At 35.5% G+C, this 21575-nt stretch overlaps 1 protein-coding gene and 1 pseudogene across 1 annotated transcript in view; both read right to left on the bottom strand.

Annotated features, from left to right (window-relative positions):
- The window catches only part of MCTP2 (multiple C2 and transmembrane domain containing 2), a 183632-nt gene that overhangs the window by 34133 nt on the left and 127924 nt on the right, over positions 1-21575 (bottom strand). The window contains exons 17-18 of the mRNA XM_045899479.2: positions 3820-3942; positions 856-897 (exon numbers count right to left, since the gene is read on the bottom strand). Of these exons, the coding sequence (XP_045755435.1) occupies positions 856-897; positions 3820-3942 (165 nt within the window). The remainder of the gene's footprint in view (positions 1-855; positions 898-3819; positions 3943-21575) is intronic.
- Positions 17398-18253, bottom strand: LOC123861983 (large ribosomal subunit protein uL30-like; annotated as a pseudogene).

The following is a 21575-nucleotide window of genomic DNA, read 5'->3' as shown; positions in this document are numbered from 1 at the left end:
GATCATTTTAGCACAACAAATAAGATTCACTTTGTAATGCACCCAATTTGCTTCAAATGGGCAAAACCATCTGGCTCACTCAATTAATTTTAGGGCTGTGTGTGTCATGGAGCCAGGATTTTTTTTTTAATATGTTGCTATTTTATGGGCATTTTATATTGGATACTTAACTCTTAAGATCCCCCCTTTCGCCTGTTTCCCCTCCTGCAAGCCTCCTAGACACAACCAGCACAAACCCCATACACCCACAGGTTCTAGGAGGCTGGAAGTCCATTAAGCTGGTAGCATCTCATTTGGCATTTCCATTTTTTTTTTTTTTTTCATTTTATTCCAGAAGGTTTGTCTGAAAGTGTAATGACAACAAAAGCAGCAGATTTGAGAGATTCTCCCAGGAGAAGAAAAAGGACAGATGTACACAGACATATAGCTGAAAACATTGCCAGCAACAGCTGGGAAACTGACAGGCTCTGAAGTGGGTGACCACCCCACAGAGCGCAAAGGAACAGCAATTTTACTTGATTTACTTTTGACTTCCTAGACTACCTTTTATCTACCTTTTATACACCAAGGGGCAGGCTCTTGCGATCTTCCCTCACATAAAATGACAAGCCTCCTCTAGGTACGCTTTTTATAATATTACAGTAATTCCTTATATTTTACCCCCTTTTATCCTCACTGAATAAGAGCTTTAAAAAGTGATATCCTTTATAAATTACACAAACATTACTATGCCGGACACTCCATAGTACTAAAAACAAAACAAAACCAAACAAAAACGGTTTGACTCAACCAGAAAAGCGCTATCTGCTCACAATATTAACACCCCCTTTCATGAGCTTCCCTGAGCACACTCACCTTGTCATCTTCATCCTCCTCTTCCTCTAAGTCTGTGCTCTCCTGAAAGGAAAAACCACAGTTGGTTAATATACCATCCCCTGAAATTACTAAATGCAAATTAAACCCATATACACTTTTTATGTTTTTTCTACATAATTGACGCACTAGTGGTTTTTAAATACATTATAACTTCTTAAAAAATAATGCTTTTAAAGTTCAGGGACACTGTGGCAAGACTATAAGAAATATATGCATAATCTACATAAAACTTCACTATAAATAAAGCTATTCGGCGAGTGCCCTTTGAAGGCATCCAGCTTTAAAAATGCATTGCCAGGTTACTTTCTGTAAACAGTTTGTTCTTATTCTGACAAATGAGCCAACTGCTATGTTAAGGCTAAGAACACCATCCTCGGTTTGTGCTAGGCTCATTGTTATAATGACTGCTCTTTTCCTTTGGGGCCATTACTGAAGCATTAGACAGTAGGAAATGCATTAGTCTGAATATAATCAATCTCAAGAATAAGTTACAGGTTTCAGTACATTATAATTGTTTTCCTTGGGATTCGGGGAGGGGGTTGGGGGCAGGTGAGAGAAGCCAACTCAGGTTCTGATAGCCACTAACAGGCACCTGGCTTTAGTTTGGGGGCCAAAGCACCACCAGGTGCTGTGAATAGGCTTATTCAGATTGGTTTAGAAATCGTGACTTTTTACCAGGTTAACTTTTAATTGTATCACTGCAATAGTTAAAAGCCAACACAGTCCAGGGCGGGTGGTCCGTAGCTCAGACAGAATGCTGAATATTAGAAAACCAGAGTCTGTTTACAGCCTGAATGCTTACCTCTCTGCTCAACCACCTTGCAAGGTCAGGCATGCTGTTTAGATGCCATCTTTCCAGTAGTAAACAGAATTGTCAATATCATGTTCTTAAAGCAAGAGTAACTCTGAAGTATCCAGAGAGTACCCTGCTATACTCCATAAAACCACTGAGCAGTTACCAAGCATTTCTCCAAGACCGGTACTCCATTACCTCCCAGAATTCCCATGAGCTGCAGCTAGTACTGTGTGGGACGTTCCACGGATGCTGCAGAACTCACCTATTCACCGTTCGCAGCACATATGAAGGCAAATGGGTAAAAACACGTAATAAAAACACCTTATGGGAGGAAGAACATTGTAATTAGGAGTTAGAAGCCCAGCTTGGGACAAAGTCTTCAGCTTGGGACACTGGTCAAGCACATCTTGCTGTGTGACCTTGGGCAAATCACCTTGCCACTCTGGGCTTTACTTTCCTCAAGCATAAAATAGAAGTGGTAATTCTTGCCTCCTTCATGGTTGTGTTATCAAGATTAAAATAGGTAATGAATTTGAAAGTGTTCTATAAATTAAAAATATTTTATACACACATTTATAAGCACATTCACTTAAGTATTCTTTTTATTTTTATTTTTTTTTAATTATGTTATGTTAGTCACCATGCAATCATCATTAGTTTCTGATGCAGTGATCCACGATTCGTTGTTTTCATATAACACCCAGTGCTCCATGCAATTCGTGCCCTCCTTAACACCCATCACCGGGCTAACCCATTCCCCCATTCCCCTCCCCTCTAGAACCCTCAGTTTGTTTCTCAGTTTCTCATGGTTCATCTCTCCCTCCGATTCCCCCCCTTCATTTTACCCTTCCTTCTCCTAATGTCCTCCATGCTATTAAGTATTCTTATGTACCCATATATACATGTATATATACCTGCCTACAAATGCACACACACCATGTATATAGCTGGAAAACTAAAATCTGATTGAAAATTGTAAAAATGTGAGTTGACAGCATTTTTTACTAAAGATGTTTCTCTGTGAAAATTTCCCTCATCCATATCTGTGCGTAACTTAGTCCTTAAACAATCCTGTACTTTAAAGCTATTTATTTGTTGGTTCTAGCATTGTTAGGTCCCTCATTATTGATATATGTCCATGCCTACTGCATTAAAGAATCAAATATCAAACAGAATAAAATTTTGAATTTGCTTGAGGTTTTTACTCCCTGCCAAAGACTCATTTTCTCTACTTCCCTTCTACCCCGAAATGATACCAGAACATCCCTTTAATGTCCATTATTTCAGAGATTTTTTTAAAAAAATAATAGCATTGTATGGAAAAATGGGTGAAGATCGTTATTAGCTTTTGAGTCTTGAGAAACCCAATGTGAAGGTCCTCTAATATCAAGTCTCAGAATCTTAGATTTTTGTTCTAAAAATTTGTTTCTTGAATCTGGAGGTCCAAGATAATACCATAAAGCAAGTCTACAAATACAAGTTCTTGTGCACCCAGACCAGGAAAAGATTCTCTGAGCTGGGATAAGTGGAACAGGAGAAGCTGAGTCAGACAGTAAGTATGATAAGTAGATGCTAGGGGATGTCTTGCTTTTGCTTCCTTCAAGACCATGGGAAGCTTGAGATTTTCAGGACTTGGGCACCCAAAAATTGAGCTGTCTATGCCCGCCCACTCTCTGATTTCTCTAGGAGTTGGCAAGCCTCTGAAGGCTTTAGGCGAGAAGTGAACACTGCACAGGATGTCTGGGTCGAGAGGCCTAAGGCAGCCTCCCAGATGCTTTCCATGCCCTGAAGGAGCTCAAGGAGAGGCCAAAGGCTTTTTTCAGTGGTTGAGAATGTTATTCATAGGAACCTTACAGATAACCAGATGGGCACCGAAATATGCTGCCACCATGATAAAGATGACCAAGCACCAGAGGGCTCTCCTCATGCTAAGAATGTAGGCCAAGGCTCAGGAACATAACATAGAAGGATGACTCTGGGTTATAACCCAATAAAAGATCCCCACTATCACATAAATGTATGTGCAATGTTGCTCTCCTCAAGTCTCAAACAAAGTGGACTTGGGTCATGATTTGGTGGTGGTTGGTTGTTGTTAACACATTTTTTTCCTCTGGTCAAATGTCACAATTACTGGAATCTTAGCTCACCTGGCTGTCCTGGATGCTGCCAACCTTCCCTTTTGTGGGTGTGATGAAATTGTAGATGAAGAGTAGCAACAATGCCAGGGGGATCATGTACAGTTCAAAATTCCAGACAGTGACTAAAAATACCTGAGTGGAAGACAAGACAAAATAGTTGCTTGAAAAATCAGTATGGGAGTAATCTTAAAATCCTTCGTATTGACTTAAGGAAATTAAATCTAGGACACTCTACAGCAGCTTTTAGGAACAGTTGCCTACAGGTTCACACACACACACACACACACACACACACACACACACACACGATTAACAGTTTTAGCATCGGCAGTAGAATGAGGAAGATATAGAAATGAGTAAACCAGTCACACTCTGAAATAGACAATATAGTAGCCTCATACCTGAAAATCCCATTACCCCATCAACTGTATTCATTTTTTTGCCCCGAGACTTACCAGAATTTAGGAAAGTAGTATGGAAAAAATCCAAGGTCTCAGAGTCAGGCCACAGACCAAATTTTGCCAATAGTAAGGTTTACTGGAACTGCAGAGAGTGATTACTTTTCAAATTGGCTGCCAATGTTTAAAAATCCAAATAGTTCAGATAAAAACTTCAGATAGCCAAAGTCTCCTTAAAAATCTTAAAATTTTCCAATTTTGAGGCTGGATGGTCACAAGGAAATGATGGAATGCCTACATAAGACGAGGTATTTGCTTTACCTGCCCAAGTGCTGTCAGCCTCTGTATTTGTGACCCTGTCCTACAAAAGGACAAGCAAGAGCTTGGGTTTGAATCCAAGTATCTATGTGACAATGGTCATGGGAAACATAAATGCAAATAAGACATGGCCCTACCTCCAAGGAATAAGTGGGACAAATAAAACAACCCATGATAATTACAACATGAGGCAAGAGTGAAATCATGGGGAAATGATTTCAAAACTTGAGCCTCACTGTCTTTTCCAATTCACAGGAGGTCCAGAGGATGAAAAAAAGATGATTTGTGGTTATTGGCTGTTAGTGCTTTTAAGTGCTTGAAAAAGTCACTTGTTTACATCAACTTAGAAGAGGCAACTTACTGCACCTTAAATACTGAATCTTCCTTTCTCAAAGTAATATTGTTTTACTTATTACTAAAAATATTTTATACCATGCTAAAGTTTTACTTTTGTAGATATATGTATTTCCTGCTTTTTTTGTTTGCTAAATTTAATCATTTCTCCCATTATATATTTCAAGCAGATAAATAAAATCTAATAATTTGTACGTATTAATTTTTTTAATTTGTAACTTTACTGAATTTTCTTACGACTTCATATAGCCTTTCATTTCACTTTTGGGGGGTTTCTAAGAATATAGTCATACAATCTACAAATAAAGAACTGCTCCTATTTCCTCTCGTCTAGTATCTATAACTTAATTTCTAATATGTATACTTACTTTCATTACTACTAACTAAACAATTTTAAATAAAAACGTTGAGAGGGATATTGTCTAACTCCTGAATTTTACAAAAATGCTTCTACTGTTTTATAATTAAGCATGACATTGACTTTTAGTTTGAGCTATATAAATCATTTTGTATTAAGAATATGCAAATAAACCTTTTTAAGAAAACTAGAAAGTTTACATACAAGCATTCATTTTATTATTCTTAATATTTTAAAAATATTTATGAATCCTCTTTATGAAAATATTTGAAAAAAATATTTTTAAATAAGAACACTTACGTCAGTTTTAACAAGGATTTTTTTTTTTTTTAAGATTTTATTTATTTATTTTGACAGAGAGAGATACAGTGAGAGAGGGAACACAAGTAGGGGGAGTGGGAGAGGGAGAAGCAGGCTTCCCGCTGAGCAATGAGCCTGGCATGGGTCTCGATCCCAGGACCCTGGGATCATGACCTGGGCCAAAGGTAGATGCTTAACGACGGAGCCACACAGGTGCCCTAGGATTTATTTAACTCAAGAATGGAGAAGGGTGAATGATTAACCAATTGTTCTTTCACTATCCTCTGAAATAGGGAGGGTTTTTTCCTTCTCATTTTAGAACCTCAACATGGTATATTGTATTTATAATTTCCTAATATTGAAGTGAATTTGTATTTCTGGAAGAAATGTCCCCTTTAGTGGGCTGTAATGGTCTTATAATGTATTTTGTATTTTATTTGCTAACACTTGAAGACGTTTTGCATAGATACCCATGTGCTATTGTTTTCTTTTTATATTATTTTTAGGTTCTGGTATCAGGATTATATTGATACTACTATTTTGGTACACTCCATTCTTTCTTTCTCTATACTAAGGATAATATTTTCATGTCATATTACCAAATATTCCAAGAATGGAAAAAATAAACATAGACTAATTTAACAAATGCCCATGCACCTGCATGCATTAAGACTTGTCAATGTGTTGTCAGTTTTCTTTCCAATTTATGTATTAGTCTTTTTAAAAAATAAAACACTTCAGATAATTGGTTCCCACTGTCAACCTTTCAGCGACTACCCTCAACCTACTCCTCCCATTCCCAGAGGCCACCATATCTGAAAATGGACGTGAATCCTTGCATCTGAGGACATCTAAGATTTATTTTAGAAACAACATAAACAGCATCAAAATGTTCCCGTAATTCTGAAATTTTTTTATTCAATATATATTCCATAGATCTGTTGATGGTGTAGGTATAAATCAAGTATATTCATTTTTAGGGGTACCTGGGTGGCTCAGTCAGTTAAGCATCTGCCTTCGGCTCAGATCATGATCCTGGGGTCCTGGGATCAAGGCCCGCATTAGGCTCCCTGCTAAGCAGGGAGCCCGCTTCTCCCTCTCCCTCTTCCCCCACTCATGCTCTCTCTCTAATAAATAAATAAATCTTTTTAAAGAAGTATATTCATTTTAACTGACATATGGTACCGCATTCAAATGAATGTTCAGTAATTTATCCATTATACTCTCATCATTGAAAACTTAAGATGAAACAGTCGTTTTACTTTTTAATGTAGTCAAACATACCTTCAACCTTAGAGTTTGTTCTCTTAATGTTCAGTGTTCTACTTAAGGAATCACATTCTACTCTGAGATGATAAAGTTATTTCATCATGTTTTCTCCCAAAAGATAACTGTATGTGTGTGTTCCTTATTTTTTTGTCTCAGGTGTTCTTTTGTTTACAGTTGGTAACAAGCATCCAATTTGAACTTTTCCCCTATAGAAACCCAACTTTTGCAACTAGATTGTGGTACCAATCCCTGTTTTTGTTCACTGTTTCCATTACCACTTCTGCTACATACCAAATTCCCACAGGGGTGTGTTTGTTGTTTATGGGCACTCTAATCCTGTCCATAGATACATATTTCTATTTTACCAAGACCACATCTTTAACTCTAGTTTAATAACCAGATGACCTCTGAGTGAGCAAGTCTGTATTATTTCACCTTCAAAATTATCTTGGGTAGTTCTTTGCTCTTTACCCTTCCGCATGTATTTTAGAAACAATTTGTAATGTTCCATAAAATTCTTGGTGAAATTTTCACTGGGATAGCCTTGAATGTATGTATCAATTTAGAGAGAGCTGACATCTTGATATTGGCTTTCCAAATCATAAAGATTATTTATTTCTCCATATATTCAGGACCTTTCTATATCTCAAAATATTTTATTACTTTCATCATACTGATTTTACATTTTTTTATTTTTCTGTGTAACAAGAGTTTTGATACTATTATGAATGAGGGCATTTTAAATTTATATACTTAATTGGTTACTTCTGGGCATGGATTTTTATATGTTGTTTACATTATTTCTGACCCCTCTTATTAGCTGTAGGAGATTTCAAATCTATCCTTCTGGTGATCTGATGTGGAAAATCATTACATTGCTTTTTTTTTGCCTTCCTATCCAGGTGTTACTTACATGTTCTCTTGGTGCTAAATCTCTACACTTTTTTTTTATAAGTACAGAATTTTTAAAATGCTTTTTGAATCAATGCATGCTATTATGTTGTTGATTTCCTCCAGGCTATTAATCTGGTATGCTTTATCAGCTTTATTTACTGTTTTATAATTTATATTTTCCTATACTTTTCTTTTTAAAGGTTTTTTACTTTTACGTCTTGTTTTGCTTTGATATGAACAGAGAAAAGCAGAGAAAATAGTACAGTCATTTCTCTACTAGATAAAGCTAGATATTTTCCTAATTGTTACCTATTTGTCTTTCCTCATTCTTAAAGTTCTTTTAGGACTGTGTTCTAAATGGTTACTATTCCTGAATGTCTATCTACCAGATAAGTGAAATTTTTTTTTATATTGCTAAATATAACTTCAAGTGAAAAGAGGCTGATATGAAACTATTGGGAAAAATTAGGAAATAGAATATTTTTAATTTATTTTCTTCATCATAAAGCTATTTATAAAATGTCCTTAACAGAATTATTTGTACATCAATTAATATTAGAAGTCTGTTGTGTTAGATAAACACCTCCTTTGCCATAACATTTGCCTCTATCAAGCACAGTTAAGTAATACCAGAAAGTGTTTTATAACAAAAATTGAGCAGCATTTAAATATCCATTTAAAGGACTCATAACTTTCAGAGTGAGACACTAGTGCCTTTAGAAATATTTTTAAGGGGCGCCTGGCTGGCTCAGTGGGTAGAGCATGTGACTCTTTATCTCAGAGTTGTGAGTTCAAGCCCCATGCTGGTTGTGGAGCTTACATAAAAAAAAAAAAATTTTTTTTTAAATCAATGTATAATTCCTACCTCTGTAATGAAGAATTAATTTCCTAATAAACACCTTCTTGCAAAATAATATTAATAATACTAATACCCTGAAAACAAGTTTTAAAAAAAGTCCAATGATAATTGATAGGCTCCGAGAGTTGGTAAATAGACCTGAGATTCTGATCCACGGTTATTAAACTTTGCAGGGGAGTTCAAAGCTTAAAGAAGAAATCAGATCCGCATAGGGTCACTGTAATGTTTATGCATTTCTCCCTCAAGAGCAGCTGTGGTCACAATGGTAGTACCAGTTGGTTAAAACTCAAAAGAATGATTTGCCATCTTTCTGAATGGACAAAACAGGCAAAGAAGCTGGGGACAATCAGGGCCACTAGATGGTATAGAAGTACACTGGAAGGAGAGAGCAAGCAAAGGAAAACCCCAAATTCTGTATGTGAACCCTGTTGCAGTCTCTGCCATAGATGTGGGGCGGACTCAAAGCAGTCTTAACTGGGAGCAGAGCTGCTACCCACAGGAGGTGTGGCAGAACTTACACTTTGAGTTTAATGAAATTAAATGTCTTCTTAAAAAATAAAATCAACCTTATTTGAATGAATGTAGGAGAATCTAGGGTCTCCACTGAATAACATTCCTAATATCTAAGACACGATTAAAAATCACTGGACATACAAAGAGTCTGGAAAATGTAATTCATTTTCAAGGAAGAGGCAATCAACAGATGCCAACTTCAAGGTGAATTATGTTTTTTTTTCTTCCAAGTTTTATTTAAATTCCAGTTAGTTAGCATAGAGTATTAGTTTCAGATATACAATTTAGTGATCCAAGCTTCTATACAACACCCAGCTCTCATCACAAGAAGTGCCCTCCTTAATCCCCATCACCTATTTAACCCATCCCACCCCCACCCCCTGCCCACCTCCCTTCTGGTAACCAACAGTTTGTTCTCTAGAGTTAAGAGTTTGTTTCATGGTCTTCCTCTTTTTCCCCTATGTTCATTTGTTTTATTTCTTAAATTCCACATATGAGCGAAATCACATGGTATTTGTCTTTCTCTGACTTACTTATTTCACTTAGTATAATACTCTCTAGCTCCATCCACATCATTGCAAATGTCAAGATTTCATTTTTGATGACTAATATTCCATTATATACATATACACACACATACCAATACACACACACACACACACACATACATACACACATTGCCTTTATCCATTCATCAGTCGATAGACATTTGGACTCCTTCCATAATTTGGCTATTGTTGAAGGGTGAATTATATGATGAAATTATAAGACAAGAGCTTTAAACCACCTATTAAAATATGCTCAATGAAGTAAAGGAAAATAAACAAATATAATGAATGATAATTAGTGAATATGAGGAAAATATAAAAAATAATAAAAGTTAAAAGTGCCCATCTAAAAAAATATGATACCTAAAATTTTCAAAAAATTCAGTAGATATGCTCAGTAGCAGAATTAAGAGGAAAAAGTCAGTGAACATAAAGATATATCAAAAGAAATCTTATCTGGGGCACCTAGGTGGTTCAGTTGGTTAAGCATTTGACTCTTGATTTTGGCTCAGGTCATGATCTCAGGGTCATGGGACTGAGCCCAATGTCAGGCTCAGCACTCAGTGTGGAGTCTTCTTGTCCTTCTCCCTCTGCTCCTCCCCCATTCTCTTTCTCTAATAAATAAATAAATAAAATCTTAAAAATGAAATCTTATCTGAAAGAGAAAAATGTTTGGAAAAAATGAATGGACTATTTGTGGCCCATGATAATTTCAGAAGTTCTAACATAGGTCTTTGGAATCTCAGAGAAGGAAAGAAGTTAAAACTTATGTAAAGAACTAATGGCTGAACACTTTTTAGAGAAACCCAAGCAGAATACATTTAAGAAAACCAGGCTTAGGCATCTATATTATAATCACACACACTATATTTTAATCACACAAACATCACACTACAATGCTTGTGACCAGAACTACTTGAATGGACATGGATTTCACATTAGAAACTATGGAGGCAAGGAGACACTACAATAATTTTAAAGTGTTAAAATGAACTACAATAACAGAAACAAAAATTGTCAACCCAGAATTCTATACCCAGTGAAAATATCCTTCATGAGTGAAGGTGAAGTAAAGATTTAGATAAGAGAAAATTAAAAAGAATAATAATCTTTGACAAAGCAGGAAAAAACATGCAATGGAAAAAAGACAGTCTCTTCAATAAATGGTGCTGGGAAAATTGGACAGCCACATGCAGAAGAATGAAACTCGACCATTCTCTAACACCATTCACAAAGATAAACTCAAAGTGGATGAAAGACCTCAATGTGAGACAGGAATCCATCAAAATCCTAGAGGAGAACATAGGCAGTAACCTCTTTGACATCAGCCACAGCAACTTCTTTCAAGATACATCTCCAAAAGCTAGTGAAACAAAAGCAAAAATGAACTTTTGGGACTTCATCAAGATAAAGAGCTTCTGCACAGCAAAGGAAACAGTCAACAAAACAAAGAGGCAACCCACAGAATGGGAGAAGATATTTGCAAATGACACTACAGATAAAGGGCTGGTATCCAAGATCTATAAAGAACTTCTCAAACTCAACACCCAAAAAACAAATAATCAAGTCAAAAAGTGGGCAGAAGATATGAAAAGACACTTCTCTGAAGAAGACATACAAATGGCTAACAGACATATGAAAAAATGTTCATCATCATTAGCCATCAGGGAAATCCAAATCAAAACAACACTGAGATACCACCTTACACCAGTTAGAATGACAAAAATGGACAGGGAAAGAAACAACAAATGTTGGAGAGGTTGTGGAGAAAGGGGAACCCTCTTACACTGTTGGTGGGAATGCAAGTTGGTACAGCCACTTTGGAAAACAGCGTGGAGGTGCCTCAAAACTTTAAAAATAGAGCTAAACTATGACCCAGCAATTGCACTCCTGGGTATTTACCCAAAAGACACAGATGTAGTGAAAAGAAGGGCCGTATGCACCCCAATGTTCATAGCAGCAATGTCCGCAATAGCCAAACTGTGGAAAGAGCCGAGATGCCCTTCAACTGATGAATGGATAAAGAAGATGTGGTCCATATATACAATGGAATATTACTCAGCCATCAGAAAGGATGAATACCCAACTTTTACATCAACATGGATGGGACTGGAGGAGATTACGCTAAATGAAATAAGTCAAGCAGAGAAAGTCAATTATCATACGGTTTCACTTCTTTGTGGAACATAAGGAATAGCATGGAGGACATTAGGAGAAGGAAGGGAAAAATTGGGGGGGGGGAATTGGAGGGAGAGATGAACCATGAGAGACTATGGACTCTGAGAAACAAACAGGGTTTTAGAGGGGAGGGGGGAGGGGGGATTGGTTAGCCTGGTGACGGGTATTAAGGAGGGCACGTACTGCACGGAGCACTGGGTGTTATACGCAAACAATGGATCGTGGATCACCACATCAAAAACCAATGATGTATTGTATGGTGACTAACATAACATAATAAAATTCAAAAAAAAAAAAAAAGTTCCCTAACCCCCCCAAAAAATAAAATAAAATAAATAAAAATAAAAAATAAAAAGTATAACTTCGTATCAATAAATGCTAAAGGAGTTCTTCAAAATGAAGGGAAAAGATACCAGATGGAAACTCCAACTTCAGGAAGAAACAGAGAGCATCAGATGGTAGATACATAGGACAATATTAAAGACTATTTTTTAATTTTACTTTCTCTAGAATCCATACGATTGTTTAAAGCTATGCTTACAGCATCATCCTGGTGGGCTATATAATGTACTTAAATGTAATATATATGACAATTAAAATATAAAGGAGGTGGGGATGAGTGGATAAATGGGACTTAGATGAACTGCAATGTTTCTATGTTTTTAGGTGAAGTGATTCAATAATACTTCTAAATTGACTATCAAAAGTTAAAGGAGATTATACATACACACATGCACCTTAATCCCTAGAACGATCACTGAAAGAATACTGCAGTGAGTTAAAATGGAACGTTAAAAGGCACAAAAAGAGAAACAGGAATAAGGAACACAGTAGACAAATGGAAAATAATAAAATGGTTATCTAAATCCAACAATATCAATAGTTACATTAAATGTTAATACAGGAACAATACTACAAGCATAAAAAAATCCGAGATGAGAATAAAAACTGCAAAATATCCTTCTAAAATTAGGGAAAAGGTAAGGATGTCTGCTCTCACTACTTCTATTCAGCATTAGACTAAATGTTCAAAACCACTTCAATAAAGTAAAAGAAATGAAATAAAAAGCACAAATATCAAAAAGGAAAACAGCAAAACTATCTCTATAGATGACATGATTTTTTAACATAGAAAATTCTAAAGAATCTACAAAGCAAATCCTAGAAATAATTAAATTCAGCAAAGTCACAGAGTATAAAGTTATTTTTTAAAGCAAATTCCATTTTTATATGCTAGTAGCAAAAATAACCCCTGGATTATGACATTTTAAAATTTCCATTTATGGTATCAACAAAATCCATAAATATATAGGAATAAAATTCACAAAATATGAGCAAGATCTCTTCACTGGAAATTATAAAAGATTGCATTATAAAATAAGTGGATAGATATGCCACTAATTCATGGGTTGGAAGACTCAATATTGTTAACATGGCAGTTGTCTATAAACTAATCTGTAGATGAAAACAATCCTAATTTTGTAGAAATTGACAAGATGATTCTAAATATTATCTGGAAGTACAACTGACAGGATCATTAAAGCAATTATAACAAATAAAGCTTACACTGCCTAATTTCACAATTTACATATCTATAGTAATGAAGACAGTGTGGTGCTGGCAAAAAGATAGGCATAGAGATGAATGGAACAGAAAATAGGTCCAGAAATACATCCACATACATGCAGTTAATTAAGAAAGTTGCCAAGGTAACTCTATGGGAGAAATACAAGTCTTTTCAACAAATGGCACTGGAACAATTGGATATATGTATGGGGAAAAAAGAAAATCACTAATCCTTACCACCTACCATATATAAGAAATAACCCTAAATGGATTATAATATTTAAATATAAATATCCAAACTTTAAAACTTCTAAGAAAACATATGAGGAAAAACCTTTGCCATCTTGGGTGACATTTCTTAAGATACAAAAAGTACAAAGAATAATGTAAATAAAAGAAAAAAATGGAGTTTACTGGCACCAATCTTCATTCACTCTTTGAAAGACACAGCTAAGAAATGGAAAAAGTCACAAAATGGGGAACAATATTATCTATACATATACTGAAAGACAACTTGTATCCAGAATATTTAAAGAATTCTTATAACTTAACAAGAAGATAATCCAATAAAAATGAGCAAAAGATTGGGCCAGGCCCTTCACACATACAGAAATGTATGTGAATACCTAAAAGCACATAGAAAGATATGCAATGATTATCCATCAAGTAAATGCAAATAAAGACTCCTGGGAAATAGCAGTGCACGCATAACAGAAAGGCTACAATTGAAAACACTGCAAGAGAGAAAGTATTGACAGAATGTGGAACAACTAGATCTCTCAAACACTCCAGGTAGAAATACAAAATGATACAACTGATTTGGAAAACCACCTGGAAGTTTCTCAAAAACTTGAGCATACCTCCTACAATCCATGGCCTTTCTACTCCGAAATGTAGAAATTTAGCATGTAACATTTAATGTATGTCCCACAAAGACTTGTTCACAAATGTTCAGAGCACAGCAGTTATACCAAATAACAGCAAAACCAGCAAGAGCCCAAATGTCCACCAACACATGAATGTAATATATCCATTCAATGGAACATTACTCAAAATTAAAACACCTACAAAATGTCAGAACCAGTACATGAAGCTCTATTTCTCTGATACCAAGAAAGCTTCTTACTCTATCATGTGGGTGTCCTTCCTACATTCCACAATGAAGATGCAAAGGTGACCCAGTTTGTTTCTTCTCCCAAAACGTAACGTTAAGAAATCTTAAATCTTCAACTGCAAATATTTCTTCACTCTTTGCTTCAAAATTTGTCAAAATTTTTGTAAGAATAGATAAAAATATATATACATGCCAAATCTCAGATGAGGAAAAAGTGATTCATAAAGAGACTTTGTGTTTTTCTAGGGAAAATGCTAAAGACAGAAATATGTGTGAGAGAGGCCGTGGTTCCAAAGGAGCTGTGATAGATGAACTTAGCCAGCACTGTCATAAACACGTCACAAATTCTCTAGGTATTGTTTAATTAGGTATGACATGAGAAGGATGTTATCTTACATCACAAAAAGTTTTAAAGAACAAATAGGACTATGTGTTCCTCAGGTTTCATTATGAAGTGATTTGTAAATAATTATGTAATCAACCAACCCAATGGCCATTAAACTATCTTCTGTACATCCAAGAGGATGCCTCACTTACAAGTATTTAACTTGGGATACCATGGACAATGGACTGCTATTTTCCCAAATAGCCTCATTTGAAATTATATTAAGATTCTGTCCTGTCCCTTGTGAGTAGATTTAAGACTAAGAAATAGCCAGATTACATGAAGCCAAATCTCTGAATGACTCCTAAAAACACTACATTTGTTGAGACAAATAAAACAAACATACAAAGTATGATTACAGAGATTGGTATTTGCCATTTGTCAACTACATTGTCCATGAAAGTAATGTTAAAAGAAATTAAAGATTAAAAAAGCCTCATTTCAATATATATATTTTGATAGGGTTGCTCATACAAAATGATGGATTTTTTTTTTATGTTTGTTCTCATAAATCACTAGACCCACTGCTGAGCTTAGGGTCAGGTTAATATGATTATTGTTTACAGAGTATCACTTTAACCCAATGTTTCAGATTAACTAGGTAATCTTAAATTACTATTCTACTGTGTAGAATGACATAGGATGACTTAAAATGGCATAAATATATTAAGCACATGATTAAAAAATGTTCACTTTTGGTAGAAAATTACTGAAAAGCTTTTATATCAAGTTTTAGTAATGAACACTCTATTTTCTCTTTTTTAAATTTTATTTTATTATGTTAATCACCTTACATTACCTCATTAGTTTTTGATGTAGTGTTCCATGATTCATTGTTTGTGCATAACACCCAGTGCTCCATGCAGAATGTGCCCTCCTTAATAACCATCACCAGGCTAACCCATTCCCCCACCCCCCTCCCCTCTAGAACCCTCAGTTTGTTTCTTAGAGTCCATAGTCTCTCATGGTTCGTCTCCCCCTCCGATTCCCCCCCTTCATTTTTCCCTTCCTACTATCTTCTTCTTCTTCTTCTTTTTTTTTAAACATATAACGTATTATTTGTTTCAGAGGTACAGGTCTGAGAAGATATTTGCAAATGACATATCAGATAAAGGGCTAGTATCCAAAATCTATAAAGAACTTATCACACTCAACACCCAAAGAACAAATAATCCAATCAAGAAATGGGCAGAAGACATGAACAGACATTTTTCCATTGAACACTTTACTTTCTAAGTTACTCATTCCTACACCTCAAATTGAACATTGAGTTTTTAAAAAGAGAATAAAGAGGTCAAGATTCATTTCATAAATACAGTTAAGGCTTAAAGTCAGAGTAAAAATGAACAGATATCTTGGAAGGAAAACAGATGAAAATTAAGCCAATATTCAACTTCCTTGCTACCAGCCCAAACTCCAAACTTACTAGGCCACTGAGTTAAAATCATACTGACAGGCAACATCCCAAGAAGCACGAATGAAGGGCTACTTGATTTATTTTGGTTAAGGCACTACTGCTTCAAAGTTCAAGAACTTTTATTGAATATTCAAAGGGGTTAGAAGGTGTTTCATCTGCAAAATACTGAAGAGGGGGCCTTCAGTAAAAACCACTGGAGTGGTCTTTGCCTTATGACCAACAAGAAAAAAAAAAAAAAAGACACACACTTCCTTCCCAATATTGTGAAAATCAGTTCATTTGTTACAATAAAAGTTAAAATATTTAAAAACAGTGTCTCTTGAAATAATCATACAGTCTTTATGAATAACCATCCTGTCAGCCCAGGGCATAATCTGAGGAGAGATTCTCATACACATGATTATTTTAGAATAAAGGTATTAGGTAAAGATGAAACAAAGTTATGCTACTTCCATTCCAAAGAACTCCAAGGTTAAACAAAGACAGAGTAATATAAGAATCTGTTTTTAATTTGACCAAGTACACATTCATTGTTCTAACCAATCAGTAAGTAGCTCCTTCTCAAGAAAGTGTAACTGCCTTTAATGATGTGAAAGGAGAAAAAAAGTGTTGTACAAACACCTCCAGGTCTTATGTCCATTCATCTTAATAAAAGTCTCTATTGCTTCCTGGTCTACATTATGACACTTAGACAGTGATAGCTTTATATTTAAGACCTTCCTTGAATTGGCTTATACTTGACTATAATTCATAAGCCAATATCCACCACAAATTCTACATTCACAATCAAGATACACTATTTGCAGACCCCATACATGAAAGGGTGTTCAGGATTTTGCTTTTGAACATAGTCTTCACTCATTTAGAAAGCTACTCCTTGAGCATTTCTTTACCTTGGACGTGTTTCCTTTTCAACCCATCCCAGAGCACTACATATTAACCCCATCTTAGTGTCACTGCTTTACTTCACGTATAAATTCATTATTCATTTTCCCTTCATTAAACATTTGTTGAACACAATGAACCATGTTAATTTATTGTTTTTAAATTTTTTTTTCAATTTCAAGTAGTCATTTATTAACTGACCAGATTATAAGAATAATCATGGTAGATACCTTAGTTCATCCTTTTAGTAAGCCCATCTTCACCTTCTACAAAATGGGTGCTCTTTTTCTTCATTCCCCCTCATGGAGAGGATCATTTGAAGGGCCATAAGAAATTATTTGTTTCTGTGAAACATTTTTCAACAGTACAGATCTCATGAATCAGAACCTCCATGCAAATGATGCCATATTTACCAAAAGACTGAGCAACCAATGTGTTATCTACCAAGGCAATTCACTTTTTGTTCATCTGGCACAACCATGCTTGTAGATCAATTCATTCACTGACTTCAGGTTTGTATACCCCCATGCCATATATGGTTCCACAATCCTTGAACCTTTGAGTTCACACTATTGATACCTCTGATCCTGATGACAAATGCCAATTTGGGTTCTGCAGGTATGTAGAAGTTGCCAGCTTTTCTTTCCATCCTAGCTATTTGATCTCAGTTCTGTACATCTGCCTATATTCTTTGTGGTAATGCTTAGCTTTTTCATAGATAAACTTCCTCTTTACCTTTCAAAGCATCTTTTGGACAAACTTCTTACTCAGATGCTTGATTTTCAACTCTGTGAAATTACTCTCTTTTTCCTTATGGGTTGCTGGCACAGCAGGAACCTTCCTTTTCTTCTCTTCTGTATCCTCCATGGTTCCAGCCAGAAAAGACCTGAACCGTGTTGATTTAGACACAAGAGTGAACAAAACCAGCAAACCAACCACCACCCCTAACAACATCAACAATAAAAAGCCTTAATGGAACCTACATTGTATTTGGGGATTAGGGATGAGATAGGTAAAATAAGCAAGCAAACTATATATTATATATCAGATGATAAAAACTGGCATGTGAAAATAAACCAAACGAACTAAGATGAAAAGGGACTACGATGCAACTGGGAAAGGGGTGCAATTGTAAGTGGGGGCGGCCAGAGAAGACCTTGTGGAGAGAGCAATATGTGAGCCAAGTCCCTGGAGGAAGTGTGGAAATCCAGTTCAGTCATGTTTCTGGTCAAAAGGAATAGTAGATCCAAAGGTCTGAAAGTGAGAGTATGCCTGTATGTGCAAGGAATAGCAAGAACCCCTGTGGCTGAAGCAAAGTGAGTAAGACACTTAGAAAAAGGAACAGAAGTCAGTCTTTAGGGGCCTGGACCACAGCTGTAAGGTCTCTGAAGTTTATTCTAAGGGAGTGGCTGAGCTGTTGGCAGGCTGTGAGCGGAAGAATGGCACTTATGTCGACCATAGTCATGATCTGAGTAAGGATAGGGAGGAGGAATTAGAGCTTGAGGACAGACATTATAACATAATCTAGAAGAGAGGAAAGGAGAATGGATTATAGAAATGTATTACATCTGTGAAGAGGCACTAAATGTTTTTTTTCAATAGCTGTGCTTACCTAAGGCTTTGCTAATTGAATATAATGAAGGTAGAGAAGGAAAGGAAATTATTTTAAAGATGGGCCATGGAATTTGAGCTGGATTATTGGTGAGGAACAATATAAAGTGGTAAGGATGCAATTTAAACACAATTGGTATACTGATTAACAGATTAGAAGCAGCTGAAGAGAAAATTAGTGAGCTGAGAAATGATTCCAAAGAAATTATTCAGAATGTAGACAAGAGAGACAAAGATACAGATATATAGGAGAAGTTAAGAGATATGGGTGATAGGAGAAGATGTTCAGGGTGGGGAGAAAGAGTTAATGATAGAATGGGAAGGAAGCAATATATGAAGATAAAATGCCTGAGGATTTTCCAAAATTGTTGAAAGATGCCCATATAGGAAACAAAAAAAAGGGAGGGAAGGAGGGAAGGAGGGAAGGAGGGAAGGAGGGAAGGAAGGAAGGAAGGAAGGAAGGAAGGAAGGAAGGAAGGAAGGAAGGAAGGAAGAAAAGAAAATCCTTATCAGGATAAATGAAGAATTTAGGCCTAAAAATGCCGTAGTAGAACTGAAAAACACCTGGAAACAAGAAAGAAACACTTAAAAGCAGCTAAAGAGAAAAAAAGCTCAATTACAAAGAAAAAGCAATTTGAGTGGATCTCAGTACAAAAAGCAAAGCAAAAAGACAGTATAACACATACAAATTTCAGTCTTTCAATTTAGAATAGTGTATCTAGTAAATTATCCTAACAATAAATCAAAGACATTTTTGAAAATATATGAGCTAGCAGTGTTTATGACCAAAAGACCCTCATGAAAGTATACAATGGAAGATTTATCTTAAAGAGAAGGAAAATTGTTCCTGGTCCAAAGGCTGCATGCAAGGATGTATGTGCTCAAAAGCGATGATAAATGTACACCAAACTAAAACATTGACTTACCAAAAAAAGGCTAATTTTTATGTAATGAGAAATCTAGAACTAAAATAGATATCAGTAAAACCCGTAAATTTGGAGCAGTATGGTTTGATTTAAAGAATTCTAAGATACCCTCATGTTAAGCCTGTATATTAAGGAGAAACACAAACGTCTGCTTTTCAGCATGAAGTTGAAGCTTCATCTCAATCTTCCTGTAAAAAAACAAAACTCACACAAAACAAACAAAAACCCCAAAAAACAACTGTGAGGACTGGATACTATACCCAAATAAACAAAATCTGCTTGAAGACATCTGAGAGCAATAAAGGTACAGTGGGTCCATGGAGACAAGATCAAGAATGGAAGATAAATGCAATGGGGTAAAGCTTGGTTTGCTACTGCTTTATCTCCTTCAGGAATTTTTGTTTTCTTTTGTTTTGTTTTGGCCAATTCACTATGTGGGACAACATAGTGACTGGGCATGGAGTAGCAGTTTAGGGCTTGCTTCTATTTTAATAATCTAGGGAGCTAAAAATTGGAGTACATAGAAACTATGGCAGCCAAGACTTGAGAAACAAAATGAACAGGAGAGATTCAAGCCCAACATTCTCCATGCATTTCTCCTGAGAAATTTATGATTTTCTAAGACATGCATGCTTAGGGTGAAAGGCTGAGACCAAGCAGAAAGTGAGAACTGAAAGTTTTTGGCAATCTCACTGATTGTGAAGTAGTAGTAGGAAAGAAGGGCTCTCGTAAACAGGACAGGCTTTTATTAAGACACCTGAAGGCTATGCACTAAGAATAGGGGTAACTAGGAATACACCCATCCTCAAAATGCTTGAAATCCTACCTTGGATCATTTCAACCTTAATTGTATCATACAGACCTGTTAGATTCTTACTGCCTCCTCTATATCCTCTCTAGTAGAATACAACACAGTTCCATATCCCCTATAACATTTTAATACATCTTATCCAGTATTTAATAAAAATAATTAGTCATGGTTAGGATAAAAAAGAATGACCAAAAATCAAGAGGAAAAACAGACAACCAGAACAAGCAGGTGATTTAGATGTTAGAGTCACCAGATATGAATTTTAAAATAGTTATGATTAATATGTACAGGAAAACAGGTAACAGCATGCAGAATATCAGCAGAGAACTGGAATCTTTAAAACAGAATCTAATGGAAGGCTAGAAAGTTTAAAAAAGGGTAAGTAAAAGGAAGAACTCATGAAATGAATTTAATAACAGAACCAAAAAGAGAAGATTCATGATTTGGTGTATTGGTAGAAAACAGAGAAATATGCTAAGAAAATACAGTACAAAAGCCCCATGGCACACTGAGAAAAGTTTAATTTATATGTAAAAATTTGGAATCCAGGACAGGAGAGGAAAGAAAGAATAGAGCAAAAGCTATAAATGATATTGGATGAGAATTCCCAAAATTTATAAAAGATGTGAGTTTAAAGAAACTCAAATATGATGAAAAGAAAGAAAGAAAACCACACGTGGGCACCTCAGAGCAAAACTGAACATAACTGATGACTAAAATAAGTTTGAAAAGTAGACACTGGGGAGAAAAAAAAGAAAAAAAAAAAAAAAGCATGTCCTTCCAATGAACAATCAAACTGACAACTCTTCCAAAAAAATAGTAAGAGCCAGAAGACAATTGGAAGGAATGTATGTACTATAGAACTTACGTGCTCCTAGAAAGTTTGGTAAAATTTACCTCTAAAGTTGCAGGGCTTTGTGTTTTGTTTTGTTTTTTCTGGAAAGATATTAAACTACTGATTCAGTTATTTAATGGTTTTAGGGTCATTCAAGTTTTCATTCTTTTTCAGTCACTTTGATATGCTGTTCTACAAGTTTTATCTATTTCATAATTTTTTAACA

The sequence above is a fragment of the Mirounga angustirostris genome, unplaced genomic scaffold, assembly GCF_029215605.1.
Source record: "Mirounga angustirostris isolate CCGP_5_RB_7025 unplaced genomic scaffold, mMirAng1.0.hap1 SCAF_9, whole genome shotgun sequence".
Taxonomy (NCBI): domain Eukaryota; kingdom Metazoa; phylum Chordata; class Mammalia; order Carnivora; family Phocidae; genus Mirounga; species Mirounga angustirostris.
This window is presented reverse-complemented; position numbering and strand designations above follow the sequence as displayed.